Consider the following 15626-nt stretch of genomic DNA (forward strand, 5'->3'; position numbering starts at 1 on the left):
TTGTTCGACCCAGGAGATTTAGCTTGTGGTAGACTTTCTTATTTTACATACAGAACTGTTGGAGAATTGAAGTCAAATGGTACTTCATGTGAATTTATAGTTCAGATGTTAAACATCGCTTTCTAGCTTGATTTGCAGTGGGTATTACCAATAACATTGAAGTATAAGATTTTCAGTTTTGTGTGGGTGAAGAGCAAAATGGTTTGTGGCATGTAGTGGTGGCTTTCCACAGTGAGCCAAATAAAATGGCTGAGGGCCTTTGTAGAAGACACATAGCATGAAATCCTGACTTCACAAGTCAGGATTTCATGCTGTCAGGATTTCATGCTATGTGTCTTCTACAAAGGCCCTCAGCCATTTTATTTGGCTCACTGTGGAAAGCAATGTCAAAGCTCCCATTGTTTTTATTGGGAACTGGATTTGGCCCTAAAATATTAAAACCAAAGATTAAAATTAAACAAGGAGAATTGTATGGGAAAGACAGCAGGTTAGCCAACAGATATCAATTAAAAAGACACAAACTCTTGAAGGAGCTTATATTTGTCCTATCAGATCAGATCAAATCCAGTCTCCTGCATTCTTTGTGTGTAGGAGTAAGATGTATGAGTGGGAGGAAAGATTAGAGAAGAAATTCCTTCCTGACCTTCATGATAGTTAGCTTTCACCCTTGCTATGCAAACTGCAGCTGTTGCTGGTTAAAAATGATTTTCTTTAAAAAACAAAATACCTTCTAAGAGATCTTGGATTTTGATGCTACTCTGTTTTCAATCTTTCCTCACAATAGGTGCTTGCAGAATTACATTCCAGCCCACAGTTTAACCCTTTCTTGCCCAGTGTGCCGCCAGACCTCCATTCTGCCAGAGAAAGGGGTTTCTGCACTCCAGAACAACTTCTTTATCACTAACCTGATGGATGTCCTGCAGCGAACACCAGAAAACAGCATTGAAGAGTCCTCCATCTTGGAGACTGTCACAGCTGTTGCTGCAGGAAAACCTCTCTCCTGCCCCAACCATGATGGAAATGTAAGTGAAATGATTTCAGGTAATGCATGCTAAACTAATCACCCTAGCTTATAACAATGATGGTTTTTCAGATAGCAGGGATAATGAGAACCACAGCAGTTCGTGCTCTCTCTCTCTCTCTCTCTCTGATATCCATCTCAACAAGATTAAGAAACTTGTTTTAAAGGAACAATACTAGAGCAGGCTGCCTATTCATTAATAGGTGGGTTGTTAGCATCTTATAATATTCAGGATATTCTTTTCTTACTGCTCAGTGCAGTTGCTATTGTCTCTATACTTGCTTACCTGCTTGTTTTCTAGAGCACTGTAAAAACACTGTCAAATTTACAGGGCCTGTTGTGCCAATGTCCCCTTTCTGGTCTCTCTGAACGCCCTCCTTCAGGTGTTAGGTCTTGTGCCTTTACCTCTTCCAGGACAGAATTCTGCAAATCCGCCACTCTTAGGCTCGGCCCTGGGATACAGTACCCAGTACACCAACCCTCAAGGGTTTGCAGAAAAGTGGCTTATCTTGTTTTTCCTTACAATCCCCTTTTAAAATTCATTCAGGAAACATTCCAGGAACAATGTCAACACAGTTTTCATAAACTACTACAGAGCAACTCTGATTCCATGTCAGTCAGACAATTTCCAAGTGTTTCATTGAACCTGGTTCGGAACATGAATATTCCAACTCTTCTTCTTTCTTAGCCTGTTTCTGAAGCATAAAAAGGCCATGTTGCAAACTTTGTCCTCCTTGTGTTATAAGATGAGTGCTGTGCTTGTTCTATAAGCCAAGAAATTTGTGACAAAATTTCAAGGCAATTTTTGAGGATTGTTTTATGTGACTCAGTTTTGGTACTGGTATAATAGAAACAGTCACTCTATAATACCAGCATCCATCAGATAAAATAACAGTTGCTTACCCTTCCATTATTGATCTGCTGGCTTGATCCAGATTGGCTTGGAAAACAGACCTATTGTGTGTTTCAACTAATGAAAAAACATACATTTTAAAAAGTATACTGTATTTCTGTGTATACACTGGTTACTGACCAAAGTTTCCATTCTTATTTTACACTTTTAATGATGATTTCTCCAGCAAACTGAATAGCAGGCAACCCCCTTTGGTATAGTTATAGTGACTATATGGTTGTGAAATGTAGGAAAATTCAAAAAACAAGATGTTATCTGGCTTGCCATCCTTTATATTATGCCTTACTAGGGAGAAATTTAGACTGTGTCAAGACTGGCCAAGGGAGGAGCTTATTAAAATTTGAGACCGGGTTAATTATTTTGAATGGTCAGTATTGTCATCTCAGAGGTATTTAGTCTTAAATGATGACCTATTGGGGTATGGGGAGAATACCTTCAGCAGCCGCCTCTTTGCAAAGAAGCATAATGGCTGTGACATACCAAGATACAATCTAGACTAGTGAGTAGCTGTATCACCCCGCCCTGCAACCTTGAGTGCCTTACAGTGTGTTTGTGTGTAACTGCAGCCCGCCAGCCACACTTAGGCTACGCTCTGGCTCTCACCAGCCTTGGTTATACTGCATGGTGTCCCCAACTCACCCCCAGTCTTAGATTCTCTCTCTGCCCCCATCCCACCCCCGAATGCATGTCTTGTACTTCCAGCTATCTCCTTGACAGTACTAATATGGTAAATCCACTATTTTTAAGGGAATAATGTCCTCTTATTATCTTAAATAGCTAATCAGACACTTCCATTTAAACACACACTGGTTTAGATAAAAGAGCAAAACAAGTTTATTAACGACAAAGAGGGATTTTAAGTGAGTGCAAGTAATGAGGCATATAAGTCAGAAATGGTTACAAGAAAAATAAAGATAAGACATTTACTAATGCCTAACTTAACAAACTATAGAAGATTTAAGCAGAGGTTTTCACCATATATGTCAGCAGATTAGTGACCAAACTCTTGGACCGGTCAGGACCTCTCTTCCCAGAGTCCAACAAATGCTTCCTTTGTCTCATTAGGTATAGTGAATATAATGGGCAAAGAGAAAGAGGGGTGCCTTGGTGTTTTGTCCCTCCTTTTTATAGTTTGTCCCCCTCTTGAAAAACATTTCCAGCTGGGCATTAGGAGACAAAGAGTTTATGTGGAAGGATGGTCCCTGCTTGTTTTTTTGTCACCTGTTTGAGCTTCCTTTTTTTCCCCTCCCTGCTTGATGACTTTGTTTACTTCTGAAATGCAAACTAAGCAGAGCACACAAACCTTTGTTTAGGACAGACCTGTTTCCCAAATTTCTGTTTCGGCATTCTGTGGGGTTCGTAATGTATGTTAATAAAATCATAGAGGGGAAATCTTATAACTTCACATACAATGTTGCCACACGTATGTTATAAGAACAGTACTGACCAGCAAATTATGAGTTTTTACAAGATCCCTTATAAGGCATACTTTGTACAAAAAAGATTACAATGGAGTGTAGGGTGTGAAACAGACATGTATTCTGTCACAGTGGCATGCAAATAATGCATCCTGAGAGCTGAGGAGACCACACTGGACAGTAGCCCAGCTTATGCCTTTTTAAAAAGTTGCAGGCTTCCACCTGTCTCTTCCATATTTCAGCGGCTCTGTTCTGTTTCTCTGAGAGAAATATAAATACCCATATGTAATTTTAAAAATGATTTTGAACACCACGACTCTTTGTGGTGATTTAGTGTCCATTTTCCCCTGTCCTACACATCAGTTTTGATTACCTTTCAACAAATTCCACCTGTGTAAGCCAGTCTCCTGCATTAGTTTGTTGAAAAGAAAGATTTAGAGCATCCTGAACTGGGCACTTTTTCATTATGGTGAAACAAGTGAGAACTGGGACTGGCTGAGCAAAAAGACTGGAACAAGGAGTCAGGGAGTGGTGGATTAGGGCTGGCTGGGCAAGGGAACTGGGATGAGAAGCCTGAGGAGCAGAGACTGGGGTAGGTAGACAATGGGACTGGGATAAGGAGCCAGGGATAAGGATGAGACAGAGCTGGGGAGGGGACAGGGCAGAAGGGCCAAGCTTAGGGAGAACATGTAGAAGACACTGTGCCTGCTAGTGTTTGTTCCCTTCCAGAGCCTGGAATAAAGCTCAAGATTCCTGAATTTCACCATTCCTTTCTTATCAGCAAATATCTGTGAAACCCACTGGTCAAGTGTGTGTCTCATCCTCCTCTAGTGCTGGTCCACATGAAAGATGACAACCTACTATTGCTGTCAGTTACTCTGTTAGCTCAAGTGACAGAAGTCTATGTGGTCAATCTAATGATTCCAGCCCTGAGGTTGTCAATATGATGCCACCTGATAGAATTTTTGTTTTTTCAGTTTGCTTTTTTAAAAAAATCTGGGAGATTACACACAAAGAACTATGTTAGAAAGAATATAAAGGTTGCAAATTCAAGCACCCAAAAGTTAGGAAATGCCAGAATTAAGGTTGCCTGTGTGACCTTAATTAGGTTATTTATGTGTAAACATCATGATAGTCTTTAACTTCGTAACGCATAACGATACTATTTTTTCCCACAAGTTCCCTGCCTCATTCAGTGCCCTGGATGGATCTGTTTTGGGAGGAATCATGGTTGTGCAGTGATTGATGCTGCTTTCTGTAGGACATTTGTTGCAGACATCAGAACTTGTGTAGTGAAAGGAGAACATCATGGTTAAGCAGCTGAATGATACCCTGGAGAACTGGATTCTATCTCTTCCTCTGCCACAGAGTTCCTATGTGATGCTCAGCAAATCGGTGAAACCAATCTTTTTGAAAAGTGGTCATTAATTGTGTATTCCCAATTTTTTTGGGCACCTAATTTGAGATTATGGAGTCTGATCTGCAGAATCGCTGAGCACTCATAGCTGCAACTGAGGTCAATGGGATTTGTGCTTTGAACATATAAAGTGCTATATAATGCTAAGTACTCTGAAAAAACCAGGTCCTAGGAATCTCAAAGTAATGTTTGTGCAGCACTTGTATACTGTAGAGATGAGCACTATAGGAAAACCCATGATCATTCTGAGCAGGGTTTTTAGTGTGCAGTAAATAAGGCATCGGATGGTACACTGATCAACGAGAATAAAACAAAAGATTGAATTGTTTCTCATTAAGTGAGCACTGTCCATCCTGTGCACTGAAAGAGGCAGGGGTCTTGTGGAAAAAACAGCATGTGATCATGAAATTAAAGACTATCATAATGCACAGATACAAGGTGGGGACTGAATTAAGTTACACAGGCAACTCTAATTCAAGCATTTCCTAACTCTTGAGTGTTTGACTTTGCAGCCTTCATGTTCTGGTAACATAGTTTTTGTGTGTGTAATTATTATTATTTGTCAGTATTGTAATAACCCATTGGAATTCCAGTTATGGACCAGGATCCCATTGTGCTATATGCTGTACAAACAAGACCATCCCTGTTCCAAAGAGCTTAGCATCTGAATTCGATTTCTGTAGTTATTCTTACCTCTTGTGGGAGTCAGTTTTATAATCGAGGTCCAGGTACTGTGAAAGTTCTGGCTCTGGTATTCATGAGGCTCCTCCTATTAGCTAATTATTCCACTGGTCCATGGAAACATACTGGTAGCTGTGATGGGAGGTCAGGTGATAGGGCCAATCCCACGATGGACTCTATCAGAAGAGAGATCCTGAACAAGGCTAATAACTGGGAAGCCAAACTTGAAAGCGGCATACCAGGGTGATGTGTCCACTCTAATCTGTGTTGCTAAGCAAACAAGCTGCTGCATTTTGTTGCATTTGGAGCTTTTCCAGGGTGTTAGTTTCTGGACATAAGTTTCTATAAATGAACCTAGATCTTATGATTACTTGGATCATTATGGTGAGATCTGTGGCTAGTTGCAGATAGAAGTGGGCATCTTGTGCTGCCATTGCTAATTTAGGTATCCAATGTATCCAAATGTATTGAGCAGTCCCAAAGACTTTTGAGGGCTGCCGACCAACATAACATAACTATGTGAGTGTAAATGCCCTAGATTATTCAGAATGTTACAGCGAGAGTAAACTTTCCAGAATGCTTCTCTTTCTACCAGTATCAACTCTCTCTCTCTTGTCTGGGCTCAGCTTTAGCAAACGGCTCTTCATTTGGGTGCTGACTTCAGCTAGCTAGTGAGTAAACTAGGGGATGATGCTCGCATTGGAGAGCAGTGATCAGGAGTTGGCTGTCATCAGCATACTGTTGGCATTTCAGCCCATGTTGTTTCACCTGCTATCCCAGAAGCTTTATATAAATGTTAAATAATATGGAGAGGAGGACTGAGCTTTGTGGGAGTCCATATGCTAGGCCTTTGGTAGTAGGGTTCCCAACTTTGGTTGGATGAATTTCTGGAGGTCTCATCACATGACATTATCTTTAATTAATGTTAATCTTTAATTCCTGGAGACTCCAGGACAATCCTGGAGGGTTGGAAATACTATTTGGTAGTTGCCATAATGACCTTCTGAATTCAGTCTAAAGGGAAGGACCTCAGCCATTTTAGAGCATTTCTGTTCACCCATGCATCTTCTGCAAAAAGGTACAGGAATATGTAGTGATAAAATGTATCATTTGCTGCAGAGAGGTGTAACAGAATGAGTATGGCTGCTCTCCCCTTATCTATGAACAGCAGGAGCTCCTCCAGCAGAACAAAAAGTGCTGTCTCATGCCCTGACTGAGACGAATCCAGGATATTGGCTGTCTTTTTGCTAGTCTCTCATTTAACTGGCTTACAAAAGGGAAGTTAGATGCTGGGCAGTAATTTGCACAGTCTCTAGTATTGAATAATGGAATCTTTAGAATTGATTAGTTTATTGCATATGTCCAGGAATGGGGGGGATGTTTGTTAAATGTCCATACCTCATTTTAGAGGGGGAAAATCTCTGTTAGTAGGTCAGAGTCCCAGATGTTCCATACTCCCTTGCTCCCAAACAGATGTTGCTCGTGCTTCACAGAGCTTCTCATTTCTTCATTCTCCATTGGTAACAGCTAGAACCCATGAAAACTGGTAAAGACTTCTGTGAAGAGTCTCCTTTAGGTTAGATAAGAATGAATGGAGTGAATCTGTGGCAGTCAGGGGATGTTACAGGGCACTGAAAGTGCATTTGACAGCCGTAGAGAAACATGCTGAGGGCTAAATGTGAGATTTGAGAGAAGATGGGACTTTGGGTAGGGGGGAGGCAGGGAGACATTAGGTAAACATGGTTATGTATTTGTGCCACAGTTGTAGGAATGGGCAGTCACGTCTCCATTAACCCCTCTCTTCTTACTGTTTATTACCTTTTTCATTATAGGTTTGGTATTGCATTAGAGGTCATACCATTGTGTTTTTATTATCAAGTGGGAGGGAAAACACATATTTGATACATTGCATTTAAACATTACCAGACTTTGTATTTTTAGTTCGGAAATCCAAATATATTTTTATTTTATGGAAGTAATTTTTCATTGCTCCAGTGATGTTGGATTAAGTGCATAAAAATCCCCTTGACTAAAATCAGATAAACACTGGTGTGTGGGAGGGAGGTCAAAACTGTTTCGCTGGCTTGGTGCCTGATTTTAGCTTAACCTTCTTCAGTCCTTGTAAATTCTATGATCTCTCTGCCTGTTTGCCACTTAATCTAACCCCTCTCATTTTGCAACTTATTTATATCCCTCTATTAATTTTTTTTTTAAACAAATCCTTTGACATGACATCTTTGTCATGTGCTCCCTTGTGATAAGAGAAACTCAGTCTTGTATGTCAGAGACTATTTTCTGTGTTTGAACTATGAATAGGTGCTTCCTCACACTTTAAATTATGACAATAGGTCATATATATACTGTAAAACTTTCAAACCTGAGTGCATAAAGTTTGACTCCTACATTATATTTAGACACTGAGATAAGAGTGGCTTTATTTCAAAGGTGCTGAGCACCTGCAACTTCCATTGAGAATAGGAGTCAAACTTTAGGCACTAAGGTTTGAAGATTTTGGCCTAGGATCATAGAAGTTAAAAATGAGAGAAAATTATTAGATCATCAAATTCATTTTCTTGCAACTGCAGCATATAGTCCTATGCTAGAGAATGTGAGCTGTTAAATTGATACTACACTTGCTGTTTACATAGAAGACCAAAAGGAAGTGACGTGTCAATGTGCATATACCAGAGCCTGTCTAGAACAGAAGAATTTATTGTAAACTTGTGTGGATGCTACTTGCTACTGTACTGTCTGCTTAAAAATTCACTTATCCCTTGATGCTCACAAGAAGTGTGTTTAGTGTAACATTAAAATCCTTGTCATTCCACCATCCTTTGTACTTCCCCATATGCCACTTATTTATGTATTTCATTAGACTGTAATCTCTATTATTGTGTACTATCCAGTGTTCAGTGCTGTCCTAAATATAAAGGGAAGGGTAACAACTTTTATGTATGCAGTAATATCAAATCCCTCCTGGCCAGAGGTACAGAATCCCTTACCTGTAAGGGATTAATCAGTTCAATTAACCTAGTTGGCACCTGACCAGAAGGACCAAAGGGGAAAGAAGATACTTTCAAATCTGGGGGTGGCGGGAAGTTTTGTTTGTGCTCTTTGTTTTGTTCCCTCTCGGGACAAAGAGAGAGACCAAGCAGGTAACCCAGCTCCTACTGAAATGATGCACCTAAAATTACAGAAATGGTAAGTAATAGCAAGGAAATGCACTAGATTATCTTTTGTTTTAGCTTGTGAATTTTCCCTGTGCTAAGAGGGAGATTTATTCCTTTTTTTGTAACTTTGAAGTTGAGCCTAGAGGGGAATCCTCTGTGTTTTTTAAATCTTTTTATTACCCTGTAAAATTACCTTCCATCCTGATTTTACAGAGGTGCTTCTTTTACTTTTTTCTTTATTATAAAGTTCTCCTTTTAAGAACCTGATTGGCTTTTAGTGTCTTAAAAACCCAAGGGTAGGGTCTGGTCTGTCCTCACTTTGTTAACTTATTGGTTGGTATATTATTCTCAAGCCTCTCCAGGAAAGGGGGTGAAAGGGCTGGGGGGGGGGAAGATAGGGCTCCAAGTGGCCCCTCCCTGAATGTTTGTTTAAATCACTTGGTGGTGGCAGCAATACCATCCAAGGAAAGGAATTTGTGCCTTGGGGAAGTTTTAACCTAAGCTGGTGGAATATAAACTTAGGGGGTCTTTCATGTGGGTCCCTACATCTGTAACCCAGAGTTCAGAGTGGGGCGGGAACCCTGACAAGTGCATTGTTGAGGCTAAAGAAATAGTGTATGTCAGGGTTACCACTCTTATGAAGAATCTAAACAGCTGAGATCATTACTGAGAGGTAGGAGCTTTTTGTCTCAAGGGGAGTATTTAGGATACTAGCTGATATTTAACTTAGCTGGAGAGACGCAATATTAGGATTCAGATACTTTTGTCTGTTTGGTTGAATTGAAAAGATATGTAAGGTTTTGGTGTGTTGTCTGTGCATTGCATATTTGGTTTTTTTAAAACTCCACTGTAACCTTGTAAACCTTTTTAAAAATTATTTAAAGCTTTACCTACTACATATATGCAATAATAGGTAAATGTTGGTACAACAAAAGTCAGTACTGCTAGGTTTGCTGTACAGTGTATTGCTGCTTTAATTCAACTGTACACAAGATCAGTGAATGGAAAAAATTTAAATGCAATACAACTTTGATTATCCTAATATAAACATGGAGAAGTGAATTTTTTGACTACTGATCACCTTTTCCATATAACAGATGTCAGGTGACATAATAGCTGGGAGCTTGGGATAAATGTGGTCTTACTGTAAGAAATTATTTATCTCGAGTACATATCTACTTCACTGTACAGATTAACATGTTGCTATAAGTGTCAAATGATGGTAGCCAACATACTTAGAGGCTTAAAAGCACCTCATTGTGCTGGCATAAGATTGGATGGTTTTAAGGTGGAGTCAGTGGGTGAGTCTTTCAAAAGCACTTAGCATTGGTTTAACTCTGATCTCATTACAGCCAATGGTAAAAACTCTCACTGACTTCAGTGAAAGCAGAGTTGGGCCAATGCTGATTGCTTTAGAATATCCGTCCCAGTAAGATCAATTCAAGATTGCTTCCACTTGGAAACCAGAGGTTTGCTCACATGTTTTCTCAATATATTTAGCAAGAACTTTCAGAATGCAAAGTTGTCATCAGCAAAAAAGCTCCATGTGATAATCCTGTTCAGAAAAAAAAAAAACATGCAACAGCACAGTGGTTCTCAACCAGGGGTATGTTTATACCTGGGGGTACTCAGTGGTCTTCCAGGGGGTATATCAACTCAACTAGATATTTGCCTAGTTTTACAACAGGCTACATAAAAAGCACTAGTGAAGTGAGTACAAACTAAAATTTCATATGACAATGACTTGTTTGTACTGTTCTATATACTATACACTGAAAAATTAATTTTTTTATAAGTATGTGGTAAAAATGAGACAGTAAGCAAATTTTCAGTAATAGCGTGCTGAGACACTTGTGGGTGTTTTTTTTTTTTTTTTTTAAATGTCTGATTTTGTAAGCAAGTAGTTTTTTAAGTGAGGTGAAACTTGGGGGTATGCAAGTCAAATCAGACTCCTGAAAGGAGTACAGTAGTCTGAAAAGGTTGAGAGCCATTGCAGTAGCATGTCTGTAGTTAGGACTAAATACAAAAGAACAAAATATTAAAAGTGTTAGCAGGTTAAGAGATGCTAGACAAAATCTGGGGAAATCAGTTTCTAGGCAAGATTGACTTTAAACTAAGCCTAAATTGCATAGAAAGTAACTTTTTTTTCCCCCCTTTCACTTGCCGTGAAACTGTCTAGATTGTGTCATGTCAAAATGAAAGATGATTCAGTGAAAACATTTAAAATATGTCTGAGGCAAAGGGGATTGCTCCTAGGGAGCCATATAGATGTTCTCTTTAGACCACAGCCACTCTTGCTATTCAGGTTTTATGTGATTCTTTGGTATTGGAACAAGGAGAGAGAAGATTAGCCAGGATTGATTTTTCTATATGCCAGCAAGAGGTCTTTGGACAAACTGGAGCACATGTTCTAAATTGTTCCAGTCAAGATCTCAAATGTAGGTTTGCAGCAGCACATCAGGGTGCATTATACTGTATTAAAAAGGGATAATTCAATGTAATGCAGTAAAAATATGTATTTTAATTAGGGCTGTCAAGGAATTAAATAAATTGCAATTAATCGCACTCTTAATAATAGAATGCCATTTATTTAAATATTTTTGGATGTTTTCTACACTTTCAAATATATTGATTTCAATTACAACACAGAACAAAGTGTACAGTGCTCTTTATAATTTTTATTACAGATATTTGCACTGTAAAACGTAAGAAATATTTTTCAATTCACCTAATACAAGTACTGCAATGCAATCTCTCTTTGGCCTGGTCTACACTACGAGTTTAGGTCGAATTTAGCAGCATTAAATCGAATTAACCCTGCACCCGTCCACACAATGAAGCCATTTTTGTTGACATAAAGGGCTCTTAAAATCGATTTCTGTACTCCTCCCCGACAAGGGGAGTAGCGCTGAAATCGACATTGCCGGTTCGAATTAGGGTTAGAGTGGACGCAATTCGACGGTATTGGTCTCCGGGAGCTATCCCACAGTGCATCATTGTGACCACTCTGGACAGCAATCTGAACTCGATGCACGGGCCAGGTAGACAGGAAAAGCCCTGTGAACTTTTGAATTTCATTTCTTGTTTCCCCAGCATGCATAGCTGATCAGCACAGGTAACCATGCAGCACTCATCAGCACAGGTGACCATGCAGTCCCAGAATCAAAAAAGAGCTCCAACATGGACCGTATGGGAGGTACTGGATCTGATCACTGTATGAGGAGACGAATCTGTGCTATCAGAACTCCATTCCAAAAGACGGAATGCCAAAACATTTAAAAAAATCTCCAAGGCCGTGATGGATAGATTATAGGCTGAGCAAGTGGAGAATGGTGGTTCACTCTACTTCCCTGTAAGCCAACCGCCCTCCCTACCCCTCCCCTCTTTGATCTTTGCTTGCAGAGGCAATAAAGTCAGTGTTTCAAATTCATGCATTCTTTATTACTTCGTCACACAAATGGGGGGATAACTGCCAAGGTAGCCCGGGAGGGGTGGGGGAGGAGGGAAGCAATGGGTGGGGTTGTTGTACGGGCACCTCCTAGAATGGCATGCAGCTCATCATTTCTGCGGGATGTCTGGGGCTCTGACCCGGAGCAGCAGCTTGCATCTGTGGTTCTTTAGTAGGCTTGCCTGATATTCTAGGCAGCACTGAATATCCATTGGACAAAACTTAAGGAAGAGAATGACCTGGGGAGTCATTCCCATTTTTGTCTAGGCGCCCCCGACCGACCTCACGGAGGCCGGCCAGGAGCACCCATGACAGCAGCAGATGGTACAGTATGACTGGTAACAGTCTTTGCTAACTTGCAAAGGCAAGGAGCTGCAGCTGCTGGTGTGTAGCACTGGAGTACCGCATCTGCCAGTAGCATCCAGTAGACGTATGGTGACAGTGGAAAAAAGGCTGAACGGGCTCCATGCTTGCCGTGCTATGGCGTCTGCTCGGGCAATCCAGGGAAAAGAGCGCAAAATGATTGTCTGCCGTTGCTTTCATGGAGGGGGGGTTGACGGAGGACATTTACCCATAACCACCCGTGACAAATTTTTGGCCCCATCAGGCATTGGGAGCTCAACCCAGAATTCCAATGGGCAGTGGGGACTGCGGGAACTGTGGGATAGCTACCACAGTGCACCGCTCCGAAAGTCGACGCTTGCCATGGTTCTATGGACGCACACCGCCGAATTAATGTGCTTAGTGTGGATGCATGCACTCGACTTTATACAATCTGTTCCTAAAAATCGACTTCTGTAAAATCAGAGTAATTTCGTAGTGTAGACATACCTTTATCATAAAAGTTGAACTTACAAATGTAAAATTATGTACAAAAAATAACTGCACTCAAAAATAAAACCATGTAAAACTTTAAAGCCTACAAGTCCCCTCTGTCCCACTTCTTGGTCAGTTAATTGCTCAGACAAACCAGTTTGTTTACACTTGCAGGAGATAATGCTGCCCACTTCTTATTTACAATGTCACCTGAAAAGGAGAACAGGTATTTGCATGGCACTGTTGTAGCTGGCATTGCAAGATATTTACGTGCTAAAGATTCATATGTCCCTTCAACCATCATTCCAGAGGACATGCATCCATGCTGATGATGGGTTCTGCTCGATAACGATCCAAAGTAGTGCGGACCGATGCGTGTTCATTTTCATCATCTGACTCAGATGCAACCAGCAGAAGGCTGGTTTTTTTTTTTTTTTTTTTCCCTTTGGTGGTTGAGGTTCTGTAGTTTCTACATCGGAGTGTTGCTCTTTTAAGACTTCTGAAAGCGTGCTCCACACCTCGTCCCTTTCAGGTTTTTTGGAAGGCACTTCAGATTTTTAAACCTTGGGTCGAATGCTGTAGCCATCTTTAGAAATCTCACATTGGTACTTTCTTTCACTGCAGTTTTGACAAAACACAAAGTGTTCTTAAAATGAACAACATGCACTGGGTCATCGTCCAAGACTGCTATAACATGAAATATATGGCAGAATGCAGGTAAAACAGAGCAGGAGACATACAATTTCCCCCAAGGAGTTCAGTCACAAATGTAATTAATGCATTTTTTTTTTTAAACAAGCATAATCAGCATGGAAGCATGCCCTCTGGAATGGTGGCCAAAGCATGAAGGGGCATACGAATGTTTAGCATATCCGGCACGTAAATACCTTGCAATGCTGGCTAAAAAAGTGCCATGCGAATGCTTGTTCTCACTTTCAGGTGACATTGTAAATAAGAAGCAGGCAGCATTATCTCCAATAAATGTAAAGAAACTTGTTTGTCTTAACGATTGGCTGAACAAGAAGTAGACTGAGTGGACTTACAGACTCTAAAGTTTTACACTGTTTTGTTTTGAGTGCAGTTATGTAACAAATAACTTCTACATTTGTAAATTGCACTTTCACGATAGAGATTGCACTACAGTACTTGTATGAGGTGAATTGAAAAATACTTTTTCTTTTGTTTGCCATTTTTACAGTGTAAATATTTGTAATAAATATAAAGTGAGTACTGTACACTTTGCTTTCTGTGTTGTAATTGAAATGTATTAAAAACATCCAAAAATATTTAATTTAAATTGGTAGTCGAGGGTTTAACAGTTTAATTAAAACTGTGATTAATCGTGATTTATTTTTTGAGTTAATCGCGTGAGTTAACTGCGATTAATTGACAGCCCTAATTTTAATCATTATATCTAATGACAAATTAAATCACTAAAGAGTTTTGTAAAGTCTTTTAAATATAATAGTCAAATAAGTAAGAAACAGAGTTAACAACATTTTGACAGTGATGTAGAATAAGGCAAAGGAAATGAAGTGCATGACCATATGGCAAAGACTTTCAGAGTTGTCTAAAGTCTGATATTTATTTTTCTTCATTGTTGTTAATTTCTGTTACTTCACAACCATGAATGTCTCCAGGCTTTGTTACATTTCTTTTGTCTTAATCCTATAGTCACCTTGAGACTGAACCTCTTGCTGATGTTTATCAGTAAAGTGGCAACTCTCCATGCGTGAAGAAACACCATCTCGATTCAAAGGGCCTCATCCTGTGAGGTGCTGAGCTCCCTGAATTCCCAGTGAATTCAGTGGGGGCTGATGGTGCTCACCACCTTTCACGTTTGCATGACTGAACCTTAATTTGTAAATTCTACACATTTCCCCCCCCCCCGCCCCGCTTTTATACTCACTCTCTTGTCCAGCTGCTCTTCTGTCTTCTCTTTTCTGTAAAATAGTTTCCATGAGCTACCAACAAATAAATAAACCCTTGTCATCGGTCTTGTCCACATCTTGGGGGTGGAGACAAGAGAAGCTTATTAGAGGAAAATACTAACTAATTCTCTTACCAGATAAAATACTTTCAGCTTTTACCTCACTAATTCTCAGGACCTTCTTGATCTTGCTAGTTACTTTGTGCAACTCCTATAGAACTTCCTTGGCTCATGTGAACATAGCTGACTCACTCTTCCTCTCACAGACTTCTTGGTGTCAACATACTCAGTGCAGATCGCTCTGTTTAAGAGTTCTGAGTGCCAAAAACATGGGCCTAATTGCATGTGAAGCTGACACTGTTTGGAATTCCCGAGTGTGCCGCCAGCTTCTTGCTTTGACACACATTCTAGGAATTTCTTTATATTTTTTAATAAATCTGACATTCCTTGTATACATAATACGCTTCCAAACAGAGAGAGAGTATGGTATCATTTCAACTAACCTATAGGTTTTAAATGTAGGACTTGTCTGTTCCTTGTCCTTTTGTGAATATATGCAGCTTCTGGTGCATATCCTAGCAAATGTAACAATCAGGTTTGTCTCTAAATAGAATGCAAACATTGCACTGGCAGTGTAACAGGTTGAAACGTTCTTTCCCTTTATAAATGTAGATCACTACTTCAATCAGATCCCCACCTGAGATTATAATGTTTTTAGGGGATTGGAAATGGGATATGGAGCTTTCCCTTTTTGATCATTGGCTCAGATATGATCCAGGTCAGTAGCAAATGACGGTCATGTTTGGTGATCT

At 40.0% G+C, this 15626-nt stretch overlaps 1 protein-coding gene across 10 annotated transcripts in view; it reads left to right on the forward strand.

Annotated features, from left to right (window-relative positions):
- TRIM2 (tripartite motif containing 2) overlaps positions 1-15626 on the forward strand; it is a 107100-nt gene that overhangs the window by 58086 nt on the left and 33388 nt on the right. For all 10 annotated transcript variants that reach the window (XM_034772819.1, XM_034772817.1, XM_034772821.1 and 7 more), the window contains one exon: positions 785-1022. In XM_034772819.1, the coding sequence (XP_034628710.1) occupies positions 785-1022 (238 nt within the window). The remainder of the gene's footprint in view (positions 1-784; positions 1023-15626) is intronic.

This window comes from Trachemys scripta, chromosome 5 (genome assembly GCF_013100865.1).
Source record: "Trachemys scripta elegans isolate TJP31775 chromosome 5, CAS_Tse_1.0, whole genome shotgun sequence".
Classification (NCBI taxonomy): domain Eukaryota; kingdom Metazoa; phylum Chordata; order Testudines; family Emydidae; genus Trachemys; species Trachemys scripta.